Here is a 19,832-nt window from a genome sequence, read left to right on the forward strand (position 1 = left end):
CCTCAAAGTGAGAGGATCCTGGGCCAGCACTAGCAGTACTGCCTGGAATCTTATTAGATAGACATGTTCCCTCACCCATGGCAGTCTTCATGAATGAGATACTCCAGGATCTAGCCAGTTGATTTAATAGATCTTCCAGGTTATTCATTCGCTGGCTCAAGTGTGAGAAGTACTTCTCAGCACAGACAAATACAGACTATGGAGCCACACAACATAATCTCAAACCCAACCTCGACCACGTATGCTGGTACAATCACCAGTTCCCAGATCCACTGTAAAAAGAATGTCCAGCCCCAAAGTTAAGCTCAAGAGCAGGGCAAGACTCCTGGGAGGGAGGGAGTGCTTCTAAACTCTTGATGCTGCTATTACTCTTAGATGCCATGTGAATTTTAGGTGAACTGAAAAAACGACTGGACCTCTACACTGGCACCTGTGAGATACTTTCAGTGAACACTCCCTCAGATGCCTGTGGTCTTAGAGGGTGCAGAACTCCTCCTTGAGGGGAGGACACAGGAGAGCTCTGACATTCTGCAGCTGCTAACCTCTGGGGACAAGAACTTATTAGTGACGAGGGTGCAAAAGATGTCATTTGGTATTAAAAACGGGGTACTGCTTGTGCTAAGAGTAATTATATGTAATGCATGAACTCTTTCCACAAATGTGAGTCATTTATTTTAGTTATTAGTTCATCTAATCCTTGCAAAAACCCATATGGTTCTAGTATTACTATATTTGCCAAACCACAGAGGTGGAAAGCCAGGATTGCAGAGGTGAAGTCATGGTCCCTGGCCATGCAGCTGCTAAGTGGCTGAGCTAAGGTCTGGACCAGTAAACCAGCGCCTAGGGTCCTCCCACTTAGCCTTGCTTGATACAGTCTAGCAATCCAACATTAACCTTGCCCATGTAGGCTCTCAACCTCTGGTTTGAAGCACTTGGCCTCGTGATCTGACAGGCACCTGTATGTCAGATGAAGGGAAAAGAAAACTGATGACTTCCCCTATTCCATTTCAGCCCTGGGCTCTGAGATGCTTCAAAAACCAAGTGTCTTCCAAGGTGTCCTTCAGCACCACAGACAGTTCCTAAAGAGCCTGTTTATTCTTTCAGTATTGCCCTCAGCCTCCAAGGCTATGTGAAGATTACAGACAACCAAACTAATTTCCCCCTAAATCCTTTAATTTTTGTACAAGCAGAAGAAACTTAGCCATAGTTACTCAACTCAATAACAATATAATGCACATTAATGCGTAGGCACAAGCAAGGAGCTTGGGGTGCTGAACCAGCCAGCTAAGAACAGAGCAAGAAGCAGACAACACCGATGTACAAAGGTTCAAAGCTGATATGTGTAAACACAAATGTCATTTGTATCTTCCTGTCCAAAAGCCCTACAATGAAATCTTTATATAAAACAAGCTGGTTTACATACAGAACAGTTTTGAGGGTCGAGAATTCCTAGATACCAACATTACATTCAGAAAGGGACAGAATGGCCATGTATGTATCAGGGATCCCCAGCCTCACTACAGTCACCGACCAACTCTATGATCTTGGACACAGTCCATCCTCCTTCAGAATGTTTGAAAACTAAACACTGGATTGTATTAAAAGGCTAAGCAAGGGCTGAAGTCATGAGTTTGACCATTGCACACTACCGTGACTCCAGACAAAGTCCAATCAGCACTCTAGACAAAACCATCAGCATTGGTCAATGGATCTACATAGACGCCATAGCTGACACCATCTCCTTCCAAAAAGAAACCACAAACTAAAGGTGTAACCATGAGTCCTTTCTATCGCCCATGATTCTCCTTTCTCAGACACCCCTTGTCTCCACCCAGGTGGAGAACGTAGAAACAGTAGGCTGTTTCAAACTGTCCTGCATGCTGCAGGTCCAAGGTCAAGACATGAGTAGATTCACTATCTGGTGAGGGCTACCCATTGGTCCCTGGAGGACAGTTTCTTGCTTAGGCATGTGTAAGGGGTAAGAGGGTCTCCCTTGGGGCCCTCTCATAAGGACACTGATTCCACTCATAAAGTTTCTATTCTTACAACTTCATCACATTTCAAATACCCAAATTCTAATACTACTGCTGGCAGATGGGGATTTTGAAATGTGAGATTTTGAAGAAGCACATATCCAAACATGTCTCTGGTATGACTAAGTAATGTATGATTTTGGAAACTCATCTCTGGCCAGTATTCTAGAAGGGAGGCACCCAGATCATCCACACATGGCAGGGCTCTGTTTTCATTTCCCACTCCACTCAGCAGCCTTTCTTCTCTGATGAACTTTTCTCATTTTGAAGTTTCAAAGAGGGCCTGATTCCACAAGACTCTAAGAATGACTGCATCAGGCTAAAAGGGCCCATTCTTACAATGTGGATGGCTCAAAGTGGGTGTGGCATGTTGGGATCAGAGAAGTAACAGTATGAGCACAGACCTACATATCACCTGTATGATCTCCTTTAATCATAGCAGGGTCAAGTGAGAATGCCCTTTTAGATACTGGCTGTCCTATTAGCCACACCATGATAATAATGGTCTCTGTTGGAGGATGAGAATTATATTGTACACACACACACACACACACACACACACACACACACACACACACACACACTGCATTCAGAGCCTCAGGCATGCTAGGCAAGTTCACTGATATCTTTCCCCAATATATATATTTTTAAGCAGAATCTAGCAAAGTTACTCAAGCTGGTTTGAACCTGCCATACTCCTGACTTAGCTTTCCAAGCAGCTGTGATTACTTTCCTGCATGCCCAAGACTGACTTGCGTTATTTCTTTTTCCCTAGACACCTATCCTAGCTCTGCCCACCCACCTTTACTCGTAAGGGGAGGTACCGCAGTAATCACTCTTCCTACCCTCCATAACTGGGTTACGTATATTTTACAGAATGTTTTGAAAAGTGACGAAATACTCTATTTCTGGCCATTTTTTATTTTCCTAGTCATGATCTTGCAGTGTAGGATTCAATTAAATTATTCATGTGCATAGCTACATTTTCATGTTGTATCCCCCCACCCCCACATCATCATTTGTTTCTAGTTGCATATGTCAACTATTCATACATGTTTCTCTTATAGAGTCTATGTGGGTATGTAAACATGCATTTCATGATGCTTCTCAGTGTAAACCCAGAAGGGGAAGTGCTAAATAAAGATAAGCTCTCCCTAAACACCTCTTTCATATTTTCAAAGATCAGATCCTGTGCGACATAATCAGCCCTATTCAAGGAGCTGACAGGACCCATCCCAAGGCATAGCAGCACAGGATCTGTCCCCATAAGAGCCAGTGCTCCAATAACATCAGTGACACACACATGTACGCCATGAAGTCTCTCTGATGCCTCTCCAGGGGAATTGCATCAGTTTGAGCCCATTCATAAAAAACTCAGAGTCACTAGTAATATGTCAGGTGTTGCATTAAAGAAAAGAAAATCACTTCCCCCTTAGCATAATTTAACTGAGAGCAAGCGAGCCCATATTTGACTCCTCTACTTCTCTGTCCCTGTGTCTCCTGCCATTCCCTGTCAGCTGTATGAATCTGAATCTATGCCAGCCAGAATGCTGACTAGGGAATCTGTCTGTGTGCATCCCTAGCAAAGGGCTTTGCTTTGCACAGAAAGCAACCCTGGGGTAGGAATGATACACTGTAGCAAAATCTTAAAACAGTGTTTTACAAGGGATGATGTTACTGACTCCAACTAGCCCCCAAGTGACCCAGATAAACACCAAACGAGTGCTATCAGCAATGTCTGTGTGTTGTCTTCATCAATGGATATTCATTTTATATGGTTTATTTCTATGTGTGTGCTGTTTCCCACATTCATTACCATAATGTCCCCACACAAATGAACTACTCTAGGTTAGGAGTAGAGAGGGAAAGGAGCGTCTAACTTAAGATTACAGCTTTGTGTTAGTGTAGGTTGTAAAACTGATTCTATGGGAAATCCAAAGCAAGTGAAGTGATGTTCTCTTAAAAGCAAGCTAAACAAACACACTGATGACAAAACAGGATGCCCTGCCTGGTGGCCCTCAAACAGTTTCTCTGGCTCCGTCTCCATTCTGCTGAGTAGCAGAAGCTGCTCTCTGCCCTAAGCACAGTAAGCCAGCTTCATCTGAAGCAAGCCCTCCTGCGGCTCTACATGCTACTGGGGTGCCCAGTCTTAAGTGATCTCAAGGTGTATTAAGTTAGGCTATGAGATCCAGCAAAAGCTCCAGGCCTCTACTTCTCAAACACTGCTCCAGTGGACTGTTCTCTGGGTCCCCAAGACATTCAGTCCCTGCTTCCCACTTTTCTCAACCACCATTTCCTGTCTCTATGTCCTCTCTCTTCCTGCTGTGTCTGCATTTGCTTCTTCCACCCAACTCAGGGAACACACAAAACCCAGGCCTGCAGCCAGGGCCCTTCTTCTCCCCGACTCAAAGCCACAAAAGATAACATAGCTACACACCTCCCACAAATCCACGCCTGAGCCCTGGAGAAAAGCAGTAAATGCAGGCTCACCTTCTCACCCTTTTCTCCTTGAAAGAAGGGTCCTCTCCCCTAGAGAAGGAAAGCAGAAGGCACAGGTTTACTGAGGGGGCATCTATGTAGTGTGGCATCACCCCAGGATTCAAGCAACTGGATACTATCTCATAAACTAGGCCTGGGTACCTCTGAAAGAGATGGTGCTGTTCTTCACTGAATGTCGATTCTCATGAGTGTCCTCTCATTTAATTTTCCAATAATTTATCATTATAGATACTTGTTTTCATAACAGCCTTATTGGGATATAATTTGCACACTATATAATTCACCTATTTAAAGCATCTAATTAGTAATTTTAATTTCCTTAGAGTTATACAACAATAATCACAATCAATTTCAGAATATCTTCACTATTTGCAAAAGAGCCCAGCCCACTAGCAGCTGCTCCCCATTTCCCATCCCCAGCCCTAAACAAACACTAATCTGTTTGCTATGGAAAGTATAAGGTATAATAATGTTCCCCTTAATGACTACCTCCTCTCACTCAGCAAAGTCTTCTAAAGGCTCATCCATGATGTACACCATAGCATAACTTCCTTTGTTGTACATTAATATGGGAATGTACCGACCCAGCACACTTTATTTACTCATCCTTTATATAATGGCCAGTGGATTGTTACTACTTTATTATTAAAAGAATAGCACTCTAAATGTTTATACATGTTTTTGTGTGAATATATGCTTGGGTTTCTTTGGAGAGGGACTGTATTGCACAGTAACTCCATTTTTAGGCTTTCAAGAACTACAAGACTGTTCACCCAAATGGTGCACAATTCCTCAGCATCATTGTGGGAAGACTCCCATTTTGCTACATTGCTGGCTGCTCTAGCTTTCTTTGGGAGTGAAATATGCAAGGCTGTAGCTATTGCTGTGCAGGTGTTGATTTCTCCTTTGAATTCTATCAACTGTATGTCATGCATCTTGAGGCTCTGTTGTTGGTTGGTTGTGTTCATTGCTATATACCTTAAAGAAACCTTGAAGAACTGACCCTTCTATCCTAAAGTATCTCTTTTTATGAACTGTTATATTCTAAAGTCCATTTTGTCTGATAATAGTATGATCATTGCTATTTTTTTCTAATTTCAAAATGTATATTTTCAATCCTCCTTTCTCATTGTGTGTGTGTGATATTTGTGTCTCTGTGTCTGTGTGTGTATGTGTGTGTGAGTGTGCATGCATGTACACTTGCTGAGGATAGGACTCAGGGTCTTGTGTCAGCTAGACAAGCGCTCTACGACTGAACCACATTCCCAGTTCCCTATTTGTATTCTTGAATGTAAAGTATATTTCCTCTAGACAGGACAGTGTTAAGACATTTCTATACCCTGTCTAAAAGTCTGCTTTTTAGTTTGTCTGTTTAATACATTTGTCAATAATGCAATTATTGAAAAAAGTAGATTTATATCCATTAGAATAAGGATGTGGGATGGCCAGAGTGAAGAGAACACTTACAAAATGGCCAATTTCAGGCATCACAGGGGTACCACTTTGGAAGAACAGAATTCTGGGGATAGTCAGAGTGAGGTACAAGGCTAAAGAATACTATGACCATGTCTAGCAGGTCGTTCTTCCTGGTGGAAAAAAGAGGTGCTTTGTCCCTTGGCTTGGATTCACTCAGTGCCTGCATTCACCAGACCTTCAGCCCACACTTGCTGATCAATATGATCAGGTTGGGGTGAATGGGGGGGCCCTGGGCCTCCCACACCAGCCATGTGGCCCATTAATATAGAAAAGCAACATCTTACTTACAGTGTCTCCTTTCTCTCCCTTGGGCCCTGGAGCACCTGTCAGTCCAATGGGTCCTGAATCTCCCTGAAGGGTTAAAAGCAAAATGAACATTAGGTCAGATCACCCACAACAGCTCTCCTGGACTTCTGTACTCACAGGCTGCCCTCAGCCAACCTTGCCCCTGTTCCCTAGAACTGAAATCATTCTGGGTGACCGCATCATGAGGTCATCTTGGAAGAGAAAGAAGAATCTAAGTCCTATTTCCCTCACATTTCTTGAATTTGTTCCCAAATCACTGAGCCCTGCCAGACCCAGGTATCTGAGTACAGAGCTTTTGTGTGAATGTTAAAACACTCCTTTATCATGGTGTCAACCCAGTGCTGAGAAAGTGTGCACTAATGCCATGGTGTTTAAATCAAAAACCAAGACAGACACAGTAAGAATGAGAAACAAGAGAGAGGCCAAGGTTGGGGAGGAGAGGGGAGGTGGTATGGAGAGGGCTGTAGTGTTCAGAGATGATAAAAAGAACTCGGCACATACAAGATGACAGAAGCAGGGGGAATGAAGAGGTGCAGCTGTCCCCATTTCTCTACCTTCACCCTCAGCCCCAGACAAGGTATTAGTTGTGCAAAAGTGAAGCCCCTGCCCCATGCAGTGACCATTATTGTTGGAACATCCTACCCATCAATGTTTGAAGACCAAAAGAGTGATGGAGAAGGCAGCATGTTTGAGAATGAGGGAGACATAGGAGGCAGCTTGTGACCCAAGACAGAGGACCGTACGGTAGCACCTTGCTTTATGCAACCACTGAGTTTACAAACTTGTACACAAGAAATTTATACAGTGCATATGATTTAAATAACTCCTAAAGGTCAAGTCTTAAATGCTTCTTGAATTTAATCAACTTGCAAGGACTGATGCAGCATTAGCTGCCTTTGGAGAGTAGAGCCTCTTTGGAGCACACTTGTGGGCTTGGGCATCCCTGCCCTTCTTTCTATAAACTTCTAGGCTGAGAGGTACAGGTCTGGGCAAGGCAGAGTCTCGCAGCTTGAACCTCATGCCACTTGCTCTTCTTGTAGCATCTTAACAAGATCCGAGGCAACTCTGAGGCTGGTGAGACAATGACCTAACACACCCCTGCCGTGCTTCCATGGAGGTTAAAGCACAGAGCACTATGCCATGCAGGTACTGACCTTCTGCCCAGGGAGTCCCACAGGGCCAGCAAAGCCCCTTTCACCCTGCAGGAAAGAAGACAAGAAGAAACAGTAAAGGTGATATATTAATTCTCCCCATCTCTCAAAGGAGCTAACTGACCACTCCATGGGCTCCAAAACTAGTCATATGCTAAGCCAGGTTGGTCAGAGAGTTGAGCAGGAAACTGCAGACTTCAGCTGAGAGTCCTGTTCTCCAACTGCAAACCTGCATGGACAACTTTCACCGCAACCTCCCAGTGCAGCCACTGCAGGGTCAAAGCTATAAACACACCCAGGAACAGAGAGGGGAACAGTCCATGTTCTCGTTCACACATGGGAGCTAAAGACGTCACACAAATCAGAGAGCAGAACAAGGATTCCAGGCTGGGAAGTCGGGGAATGGAGAGGGCACTGGTCAGAGGGGTCAAGTTTCATTCAGATGGAAATAAATTATAGGTATTTGAGGTGACTGGTGTGCTCTTTATCTTGATCCACCATTTCAAAAGCAAGAGGCACATTAGAGCATCAGGTTTTACCTTATAAATAAATGATACAATTGATCAATAGACAATATAAATGAACAAAAACGAAGTAATTTTATGGGCTCTTATTTTATCTGAATGTATAACTTAGTTAGAAAGAAAACTGTGATTTCTATTATTATCAATTTGTGTAATGATTTTTTTTACTAAAATACAAAGTATGACATGTCTAAAGCAATTTCTAGACACAGGCTGCATTCTGATTTTAAAATGTGTGAAAGATCTCGTTGGTGTGTTTATACATGATCTGTGTGCTGTGGCCACCTGTAATATTGCCAAGCCGAGAACAAACACACAATTCTTGTGTTACATAAATAAAGATATCACCACATTACTGGGCCATTTGCACCTGATTCCATCCCTAACAATAATATTTTCACTCTTGTTCTAGTTTACATTTCTGTTGCTATAATAAACACTCTGATCAAAAAACAACTTGGAGAGGAAAATGTTTATTTCACATTGCACTTCCAGGTCACAGTCCATCAATGTGGAAAGTCAGGGAAAGAACACAAGCCAGGAACCTGAAGCCAGTAACTAAAGCAGAGACCATGAAGAGATGCAGCTTGCTCCTTCTGGACTCTCCTTCACTATGACTTACTCAGCTTTCTTTTTTGAAAAAAACATATTTACTTATTTTGCACGAGTATTTTGCCTGCAGGTGTGTCTGTGTACCACATGTGTACCTACAGAAGCCAGAAGAGGGCATTAGCCACCCTAGGATTGGAGTTATAGATGGTTGTGAGCCACCATAAAGATGCTGAGAATCAAACTTCCTCTGGAAGACCAGTCAGTGCTCTTAAACACTGAGCTACCTCTCCAGCCCTTTGACTTCCTTTCTTATACAGTCCAGATCCAACTGCCTAGGGATGATGCAGCCTATAGTGGGCTGGGCCCTCCCACATCAACCATAAATCAACATCAATCATCAGTCAAGACATTGTCCCACATACATGCTCAAAGGCCAATCTGACAGAGGCTATTCCTCAACTGAGGTTCCTCTTTAAAAGTGACAATAAAGACTAACTGGTATAACTCTATTCATGGGTACCCATTTACTTCAGAGTAATCACAGGTGCCCTCAGCATATGCCAATGAGTATAAATACTTATGTGCACTTAGGACCTCCTATAGTGCCCATCAGAATGCATTAGACACTATTCATGTCCATCACTATGACTGACTATAGAGATGTAAACGGGGACCCCAAAGGATAGTTGACATTACTGATTAATTGAAATGAAAGACTTGAACAGCTGGAAACAAAGTGTCTATAGCCAGAGCTCTGCCCCATGAAGAAGACTGTGATTTCCTGGGCCTCATGCTGAGTTTTTATAGACACACAGATGCAGGAAGCAGGGGCCACACCAACTTCACAGGTGGGCTGGTAGCTTCTCCATGTGGCCTATTTCCCATGCAGAGTGAGTAGGTCTTCATGTTCACCTGTTCCTGTGAAGATACTTAGCTCCCTAGGACGGTCCAGGTCTCATCAAGTCAACCCCTATATAAGGAGCTGCATCTGTGTCCAAATGTGAAGCAGCTCCCAAAACACAGACACTATTCAATCTCTGTTAACTGAAACTTAGGATTATACTGAAGAAAAAAAATCAAGGAAATATTATCAGCCCAGTGTGGCCATGACTGTAGTATACTGAAGCCTCGGGAGAAAAAAAAAGGGAGGGGGGGACTTTTCTTAGAAAAGAATATTGTGGAATGTTATTTTAGTTAGGCAAAGATGTGTTACATTTATATTATGCTACAGAATATTACTTTAACTATGTGATGGTGTGTTACATTCATTTCTGCTGCCTTTGTTAATGATGTAAAGACATGCTTCATTTGGTAGTGCTGCATTTATTTAATTATGTAAAGATGTGCTGCATTTGTTTCACCTGGCCTGCCTTAAGGCACCTGATTGGTCTAATTAAAAAGCTGAATGGCCAATAGCTAGGCAGGAGAGGGGTAGGCAGGGCTGGTGGGGCAGAGAGAATAAGTAGGAGGAGAAATCTAGGCTTGGGAGAGAAAAGAAGGAGAAGAAAACCAGGGACAAAGAGAAGGACATGCCTGGGGCCAGAAGCCAGGCAGCCACCAGCCAGCCACACACAAGAAGCAAGAAAGTAGGATACACAAGAAAAAGAGAGAGAGAGGGAGGGAGGGAGAGAGAGAGGAAGGAAGGAAGGAAGGAGAAAAGGAAAGAAAGGAAAGGAAAGGAAAGGAAAGGAAAAGGGAAGAAAAGTAAAAAGCCCAGAGCCAAAACATAGATAAACAGATTAAAATAAGAGCTAAGATGAGGCCGAGCATTCATAACTGATAAGAAATCTCAGTGTCTTGATTTGGGAGCTGGTTAGTGGCCCAAAAGCAGAAGCCTGCTACAAAAGGCGGCTCTGGATAGTTACCAAATGGGGGTGAACGACAGGGGAGAAAAGGAAACACGGAGGAAAATCATAAGGCCAACTGCTCAGCAAAGAGTCATTGCTCATGCTTCAGAAGAGCCACTGGCAGCCAGGGAGAGCTACTCAAGGAAAGGATGTTTCATGCAGAAGGTGCTGTGTTCTCAAACAGCCAAAGGTGAGAGACAGTAGTGCCCCTACAAGAAACCGGCAGTACTGACCTGGGAACTGTCTGGGAGACAGATTAAGACACAAGATTCGAAGCGCTGTGGATGTGGCATGGATCACACAGGGGTGGAAGTAGGGAAGGGGTACCCATGCCAAGGAGGTCAGTGCAGAGCCAGGCACTGGTGAAGTACACGGCAGGAAGATGAGTGGCAAAGGAAGGGGATGCCTCTTGGGATTCCCAGCAGTGACCACACAAGCCTCCATGAGACCCACTCAGACACAGGCCTGGATCCAAGGAGAAGCATTGGCCTGGGAAGGGTGGGTTTGAGTTGCACTTGTCTGTGAACAGTGGCAGGAGAATCTCTCCACACCTTTTCCCACTGGAGCTCTAACTGAAAGTGAAACTCAGGAGAATGTGGGTCTAGACAGCTGCCTCTCTGAGGCTTCAATGGCATATGGAAGAGATTTGTTCACAGGCTGAGGCAGCCTGAGCCTGCAGCTGGAAGACCAGCTGCCCAGTCGGAGTGTACCGATCCTATCTCTTCTTCTCTCTGCTTCTTCCCTGGGTATAGGGCATTATAGTTGGTTTTTCACTCTTTTTTGGGCTCTTTGTTCTTTTGGGGGGGCCCACCACCCAGCTCCCAAATAAATCACACAGGGAGACTTATTCTTATTTATAAAGGCCCAGCCTTAGCTTGGCTTGTTTCTTGCCAGCCTTTCTGAACTTTAAATTATCCCATCTACCTTTTGCCTCTGGGCTTTTCCTTTTCTTTCTTCTGTAATCTTACTTTCACTCTTACTCCATGGCTGGCTGGGTGGCTGGGTGGCTGGCCCCTGGCATCCTCCTCTCCTTGTTCTTGCTCCTCCTTTCCAGATTTCTCCTTCTATTTATTCTTTCTGCCTGCCTGCCAGCCCCGCCTATCCTTTCTCCTGCCTTGCTATTGGCCATTCAGCTCTTTGTTAGACCATCAGGTGTTTTAGACAGGCACAGTAACACAGCTTCACAGAGTTAAACAAATGCAACATAAAAGAGTGCAACACATCTTTGCATCACTAAACAAATGCTCCACAGCATAAACGAATGCAACACATCTTAAAACAATATTCTAGAACGGGGCATCCTAATGTCACTTACAGCCTGACAAAAGCCCAAGCTTAAGGGATAACTAGCCATTGGCAAGTTGACCCAGTATATGGCAACTTCACTTGATGAGAAGCTCCTTAGTGACCCACGTCTTCCCAAGAGCCTGGCTCTCTGTGTAGAAAAGAAGGGATGGAAGGTGTGAAGAATTACAGTGAGGGGGAAAAGGGGGAAGAGTATACTGGCCAGATGTTCTATTGTTCCTCAGATATCCAAAGTGTCTGATCCAGCTAGCTTCAACCCTTATCTCACTGGGGTCTGGGTGTCCCTAGTACTGGGCAGAGCCTCACAGTCCTCACATGTGCTGGCACCATGTGGGTGGGGACAATCATAATTGGCACTGGGGGTACCAGTCCAGAGGCTCTTCACAGAGACTGTCCCCAGACAGTTCTGCTCCTTGACAACCTTGTTCCTACTGCACATAATAGAAAGTATGTGTGCATGCTTGCGTGAGTGTGCGTGCATGTGCACGTGTGTGTGTGTGTGTGTGTGTGCGAGTGTGTGTGTGTGTGTGTGTGTGTGTGTGTGTGTGACCACTACTGGCCTATAGGAAAAAAGCAAATAAATGAAAGCCTTGGGTATAGACCAGGAATTGAATGTGTCCAGTGGATAGAGGTATAGATGTTCACAAACATGAAGCACTTTCTAAAATTTAAAACAATGCCCAAACCTTTATTCATTAACATACACCCACACTCCCCCACCCCCCCCACACACACATAATGACACATATTCAGATTAGTGAGTATGGCTAGCCAAAAAAAAACCAGGAAGAATGGTGACGGCCTAAGTGACAGCCAGAGAGATTCCAGTAACACCTTATCAGCTGCAGAAAAACATGACTTAGATCAAAGCCTGAGAATCTCCCTTCCCATCATGGACGAAAGTAAAGTAACCGGCATTCCAAGGAACATGATGGTGGTCTGAAAGCCACGCTGAGCCTGGACTGATAGGCCAGGTGTGATGGAAAACTCCTACTTCTCCTCACTGTCAGAGTGGTCCTGCCAACCAGCCTTGCCTGCTGCACTCAGCCCTGATGCTGCAGGCTGGGGACTAAGGGCGGGCTGTGGAACTGGGTGGGGGGTGGACTACCTTTTCTCCAGCTGGGCATGAGCAGTTGATGGTCTTCAAGAACCCAATCTGTTCGCTACCAGGAGTGGGCAGCTGTGGAGGCGCAGGAGGAGCTTCTGTCACCACAGTCACCTGACACTGGAAAGAAAGGTCAAGGGGTCAGAATCTGACTACTTCCTGGTGAGGACCATGATATCTGGGACTGAAGGAACTGGACAGGCAAAAGGGAACCCAGAAACCCCCGACGACACGTGAGTGGACGGGACACATCTAACAGCAGATTCCAACTCTCCTAAGGCCTCAGAGTGAATAGGCTAGGCAGCCAAGCTCTAGACACTGGCCAGCTTAGCAACCTACAGGAACTACTTAGCCACCTTAGCCTCAGTGTTCACCATGTAGGATGGAGACACGGGTGTTTCCTTTATCAGCTTCTGAGACAGATTGAATGAGACTGCTTAGGGAAGCTTCTATCTTACAGTCTCATACCTACACACTTCATGGCCTTTACTCCTCCTCTTCCATCCTCCCTAAAATCTCTCAGCTTCTATTGCCCCTTTCTTTCTTTCCTTCCTTCCTTCCTTCTCTCTCTCTCCACACTTCTATCCAGGTGCCTCCAGATCCCCAGCCCCTGCATATTATAGGCATGCTAAGAAGAACACAGTGATGGAGCCCTTACTGTGTCCCTGGGCCTGGGCCATCAGGCACTGAACGTGGAGCTCACCCTTCAGCCCTGGGCAGCAGGTTCCATCCCAATCCCATCTTTCAAGCGTAACTTGGAACTAGGGTTTGGTAGAGAAATAGGGAAAAAAATGGGATGTGAGGAGTGGGTGATGAGGCCTGAGGGGTGCGGACCCTGAATTCAAAGGCCTAGTCGGTCCAACCCTCGGCTCTGGGGCCATTAGTGTCCTGACCACCATCTTGCCTCCTATCCCAAAGCACTGGAGCTTCCCTCCTCTGAGCACTGAATGCATCAGTCCACTGTGACCTCTGGAGGAACTCTCCAACCTCTGCCTTCCACACTTCCCCAAAGCTGGGTCTCAGCACTTGGCTGGAAGCCTTGGGGTCACCCTGACTGAAGCTCTGTTTAACTTGGTTTTCCCAAACTCACACTCTGTGTAAACAGTTAGAAGTAAAACATGAACTCAGAATCCCCCACACACAGTGATGGCCGGCCAATGACACCCTGGCCTCAACTGTTAATTCCCGAACCCTGAACACTCAAGCCCCAGACGCCATACACATCCCTGGCCCACTCTGCATGTCTGCTCACCGGACCCGTCGGGATATCACAGCAAGTCTCCAGTTCTGCATGCCTCGAGTCACAGTAGATCACAATCCGCTGCAGGTCAAACTGGAAAGGAACATGAGGAGAGAAGGAAGAACTGGAATCTCTGTGGGAATCCCACTTGCTCTTGGGATCCTTCCCACCCTGGGCTGCACTGCTGGGCTGCATGGGGAGGCTCTGCATTGTCTGTGTACCCATATGCCATCTAGAGGAAACCCCCTTACATGAAAGGCTCAAAGAAAGAGGTGAGCCCATGCTTGCTTCCACTATACAGGGATGGTGGGCTTAGCCCCAGCCACACACAGGCACACCTGCTCCTATCCAGGTCACCACTGCTGCAGGCAACACAGTACACTGATGATGGGACAGGTTCCAGACCGAAAGCTCAATGTGTCCCTATTCTCACCCTGTTGGGGCATCATCTCCATACAGTAGCTTACATGAACTTTTGAGATAAATATCTACTGTTCATTCCACCTTTCACACCCTCCACCTAGACTTAGAAACTGAAAACATAAAGATCTCCTATGTAAGAATAGTGAAACACACATACACACACACACACACACACACACACACACACACACACACACACACACACACACATACACACACGCACGCACGCACACACGCACACACGCACACACACAACTTCTCCACACTCTGGCCTGTGCACACGGCCTCAAACTGTAAAGTGACTGCAGACCTGGAATCTGTCTGCTTTCCGAGCCCCAGGCTCGTGCAGTCAGAGACTGGTCTGCAGAAACCAGAACCAGAACTGCTTTGAGTGATGTCACACAGTAAATACAATTCAGCAAACTCAGGCTGCTGCCCAGGCTCAGTCCATCCACAGTCCACCCTGATTTCCAATCAGCTCCCTTTTCTGGACTGACCTGGGCCTCTCCACACACTAAACTCTTTCCCATACATCCTGCCCTCACAGTCCCACTGCCCAGGAAGATTCTTCCCTCCCACTGTTCACAGGCAGGCTGCTCTCAGCTTCCACCTTCCTCTTGCTACCCAGGCTCAGGCTCACTCCTCTCCTCATCCATCTCACAATAGTACCTGCCATACAGCTACACTGTGTATTTCCTTCACTCTTCAGGACCTATTTCTTCCGCTACAACAAAATCTCTGTGGGACAAGACTCTGTTCTCTCTTGTCCCCAGTTCTAGGGCAGCCCCTTGCCACAAGACAAATGTGGCCCAGGCAGATCATCAATGGATGAAAGAACGTTTAACAAACAGAACTGGTAGGTGAGGGGCTCTGCCTGTGTGGGGCTGGGGAGCCTTCTGCTTCTACCATGTGCTCCTCAAAGCACAGCCCATCATGCCACCTGGTTCTCTTCAGAAGGACAAGAGCAGATCTACACATGGCTATTTCATTTCCTGTTGAGACACCAATGCAGACCAGGAGAAAATGACAGAATGCATATTCTTGATTTGGAGCAAGACTGGTCTTTAGGAGACAGCCTGCTTTCTACATTAGCAGCGATCCACTGACCACAACTGGGCCATCAGATGGGGCTAGGGAGCTGAGGTTGCAAGGGGCCCCAAATTCCCACCACTGCCTTTGATCCTTGATACTCCAGGAACCTTAACCCTCCCCACCCACTGTCTCCCCAGGTCCCAGAATCTCTACCCATTCTATCCTTCTGGGCCTCATTCCTGTCTGAGAGCCATACTCCGGTTCAATCTATAGCAGCTGTGGGCTGAACTATCTCCTGGGTCAGCTCACAGTCCCCACCCTCCCACCACATCCCCCACACAGACGCTCATCTAATGGCTCTTTGCTAGCTTGTGTGTGGAAACAGATTAGGAAGAGGTAAAAGCATAACCTGGGCCCTGCCAGGCTGAGTCTAAGGTTCAGACCAACTCAGCTGTCATGAAGTCACCTCAATTCTCTGATCCTCCATTTTCCCTTTAATGATATGGTCTCACGGAGCTATAGAGGGCAGTGAGGGGCTCATAGGATACAGTGCCTGTCCCACATCAAAACTAGATAAGCTGAGGCCTCTTCCCACTGTATCTAAGACCCCAAACCACATGGCTACAAGTATCCTAGCCTATGAGGTGGGAAGGATATAAAATATACTGACTCTCCCTCTAAGCATTTGACCGAGAAACACAACTAAGGATGATGTCCAAAACCCCAGATTCCTTAGGGTTTGAGACCAATAAACCTTTCTCACTGACAGAGGGAAAAGGAAGAATGAGAGATCTTCCCACTTAAGGAACAGGTCCATGTTCCCACATTCACAGTGTTGGATAAACAGGGACGCTTCCTGGCTGAGTGTGATGGCCAAATTCAAGAGTCAGGGTAGGACCCAGACCTAGTACCAAATGACAAAGACTGGGCTGGAAGAGACACGGCCCTCCTTGTGAACTTACAACATGGAGCAGCTCCTTCCAGTCTGTGCCTGACTTGGCCTCCTCAGTGGGACTAAGCGGTGTCACAGCACTGCTGTGAGTCGCTCAGCATTTACAGTAACCGTACAAGGGGGCCCCACTCACAGGCCACCAGAGTTTGTACTGGACGCACAAACCAAAGCAGAAGGGCAACAGACACTGGCCCACACTGGAGTGCTGAGCTCTCTCTGCTTCTGCTTAAGAACTGGATCATGGCCATACATAGGACTGGCTGGTCTCACAGCAGTGAACTGCCTGATAATGCTCATGGAGGCTAAGCCCTTCCAAGGAGTAAGTTCACCTGTGTTTGCATTTCTCAGAACCACTTCAAGCAACTGAGCCGGATGTGGGGCCAGTGGGAACTGACCAAAAGTCGAGGTGCATGGAAGAGTGGATCCCTGGGTTCCTCAGCCCATGGACACCTCTCTTGAGACTCTGGAGAGAGGCAGAGGCCTGAGGGAAGCAGGCAGGAAAGGGGAAGAGAAGCCTGGGGCCTCTGGGAAGGGACAGAGAAGAGCTGTCAGGGTTCTGAATCAGGGTTCTCCAGAAGATACCAGCCTCAGAGCCTCATGGGTCTGAGTAACTACCAACTCCCCAGCACCTGCTCACTACCTCAGTGCATTCCAGCTCCATGCCCAGTTGCTACCCCTGCACACTGACCCAACCAAGACCCCTGCCTCTCGGCTCTGAACCACTGGACTGCCTCCTTCCCAAGCACTCTCCATCTTCCTATGGACCCCCCTCTCTGCAACAAACAGAGATTGCTTAGGCATAGCACTTACTCACTTTTGCTTTTTTGGACAAGTGTCACCTGCAGGCTGATTTTCAGGATATATCCAAGAAGCCTTGGATGTTTCCTAACTATCTCTTCTACTTCATGCTTCAAGCTCCTACCCTCTGGAATCCTGCTCCCAATAGATGCATTCTACCTTGTAGCCTTTACCCTCTATGCATAAGTTCACTTCCTCTAGGAAGCTACCATACACACCTCTCTCAGTTCCCTCCTCACAGCTACCACACTTGTTTAGTTTAGACACCCATCCTTTAGGTTCCATGATACATGATGCCAGTGTCTACTGTGGCATTTACTTAACCAGAGCGAATGATCTCGATGAGTCTTCCTTCCATGGAAACCCTGGGTTTGTCAAATTCACATCTTTTTAATAGTCAGGCTCAACATAACTGGGTACCTGCAGTATATCAGATGGTCAAGCATATACAGAAGACAGACAAGCAGCACAATGGAGCTTGTGTTGCCCTGAGAAGCTACTAAAGCACACAGTAAGCACCAAATGAGTGTTCTGATGCTGATGCTGCTCTGCCACTTTGATGCTGCTAACTAATGTGGCCTGGAAGGACCAGGTTGCCATGTAAAGGATACAGGATTTAGAGCCTGTGAGCCCTCTCCACGCCTGCCCATCCCAGGACGATGTGGCACCACCTGGATATGATTTGTGGTTCTGTGTGTATTTGACCCAACTCATCAAAGTACCATTGTCCCTTGGTACCCTAGAAGCCCTCCCCCGTAACAAAACCTAATGACGTTGAGCCCTTTATTTCAAAATGACTAGTGTTTGCATGTCAATCTTATGCTCCCTTATAGGCACCAGTATCACCAATGCCAAGCAGAGAATCTAGCAAACAGAATGATCTCAATGTATATACAATGGATGGATGAATGAATGAGTGAACGAATGAGGAATTTGGACTCCAATTCCGAGTCAAGTGTCCTCCCTCCTCAGAAAGTCCATGGTGATGATTGATAAATTGATGATGAATTAGAACTACAGATATGGGGGACACTAAGGCACCAAGATTCCAGGGTCCACTCTGATGGCCCTGGCACTGACTACAAGATTCCCTCAGGTACTCACGTCAATGGGCACACTGTCATAGAGACGCTTGCCAATCACAGTCTTGCCCTGGATGTCGATGTTCTCCCTCTCCTCGATGGGCAGTGTTTGAACCAGCACACAGTCAATGTAGAGGGACACATTCTGGGCCTGGATGCTTAGAGCCATCTTGTGCCAGTCACGGTCAAAGAGGTCATCAACCCGGGGACCTCGGAAGACCACCCTGACTGCATCCTTCATGGCACCCACAGCATTGTACTCAACCGCCTTGTTCTCACCATCCAGCCGGATAGAAACCTAAGGAGACAGGCAAGAGAACGCTTAAAGACCTACTACATCCCCTGAACATAATGAGGCAAAGCCAGGACAGAGGAGGGAAGGTTGAGCCAGTCCTAACAATGCTGACACATCCAACTGTGACTCTCAGACCAGGATGCTCAGGTACCTTTCTGGGCTTTGATTCCTCCTATACATGATGACATCAGTAGTCATTTTGCAGGCCGCTCAAACCTGGGCGGTAATTAGACTGACTGTGCTCATCCACAGGGCACAGGTCATGTACTCAGTGTGTGAAGAGGCTACCGGGGCTTCTGTAAGACTTCAAATGACCAGTGGAGAGGGACTGAGGCATGACACCAACCAGAAATCCTAATTCCAGGGTCTCTTAAGACCCTGCCCTCCCTAGTGTAGATGTCACGTGCCAGTCTGCAACCAGATGGGTGAAGATTCAACTGCAGCTCTATGAGAATGAAGACTCTTAACTGGTGAGGGCCTTGACTGTCTGGGTCACTCACGCACACTGAGCCCTTTGCATAATCTCCTAGCACAGAGAAAGCACCCAGGGTTGTCTAACCTTTCAGCTCCTCTGGGCTATATTGACACCTTTAAAATTCATGCTCAAGAACCAGACAATCAAGTTACAAAAAAAAAAAAAACCTCACACAAAATAATCTCATAACATTTTAAGTACATTTACAATTTTATGCTGGGCGACATTCATAGTGATCTGTGGCTGCACACAGGACACCTCTGCAAGAAAGGTCACTTCTGTTTGCTTCTGGTAGATGAATAGTTATGTTCTCACCCATGCTCTCACTTCTTCATTCCCCCCAGGATGCTCGCTGAACATGCTATGTGGGACAGGCAAGCCAGATGTCAGGAATACAGCAGTGAATGTGTGCAGACTTGGGCAGTGCATGAACATAGGGCCATCAACTAAGATTAGTCTTCATCTGTCCTGACTCAGCCAGGCCCCCCTCCCCCCCCCCCCCCCCCCCCCCCCCCCCGCCCCGCCACTTCCTGTGGCTGTTAATCCAGGGTTGCAATAGCATCCCTTTGCTGGTTCCCACTCTTCTTGCCCACATCCCCACTCTTAACCCCAGCCACTTCATTATTATTATTATTATTATTATTATTATTATTATTATTATTATTATTATTATTTTATTTCAGCATGTTAGATGTTGCCTGATCAACCCAAACCAGAAAGTAGTTTTGAGGCTTTGT

The 19,832-nt window shown here is 46.3% G+C and overlaps 1 protein-coding gene across 3 annotated transcripts in view; it reads right to left on the bottom strand.

Annotated features, from left to right (window-relative positions):
* The window catches only part of Col22a1 (collagen type XXII alpha 1 chain), a 255,332-nt gene that overhangs the window by 173,924 nt on the left and 61,576 nt on the right, over positions 1-19,832 (bottom strand). For all 3 annotated transcript variants that reach the window (XR_008220523.1, XM_052747950.1, XM_052747949.1), the window contains exons 7-12: positions 18,348-18,623; positions 14,051-14,131; positions 12,802-12,918; positions 7,469-7,513; positions 6,297-6,359; positions 4,524-4,562 (exon numbers count right to left, since the gene is read on the bottom strand). Coding sequence is in view for 2 of the 3 variants with exons in the window: in XM_052747950.1 (XP_052603910.1) it covers positions 4,524-4,562; positions 6,297-6,359; positions 7,469-7,513; positions 12,802-12,918; positions 14,051-14,131; positions 18,348-18,623 (621 nt within the window). In the remaining variant the exon portion in view is untranslated. The remainder of the gene's footprint in view (positions 1-4,523; positions 4,563-6,296; positions 6,360-7,468; positions 7,514-12,801; positions 12,919-14,050; positions 14,132-18,347; positions 18,624-19,832) is intronic.

The sequence above is a fragment of the Peromyscus californicus genome, unplaced genomic scaffold, assembly GCF_007827085.1.
Source record: "Peromyscus californicus insignis strain IS unplaced genomic scaffold, ASM782708v3 Scaffold_20__1_contigs__length_68692818, whole genome shotgun sequence".
Classification (NCBI taxonomy): Eukaryota; Metazoa; Chordata; class Mammalia; order Rodentia; family Cricetidae; genus Peromyscus; species Peromyscus californicus.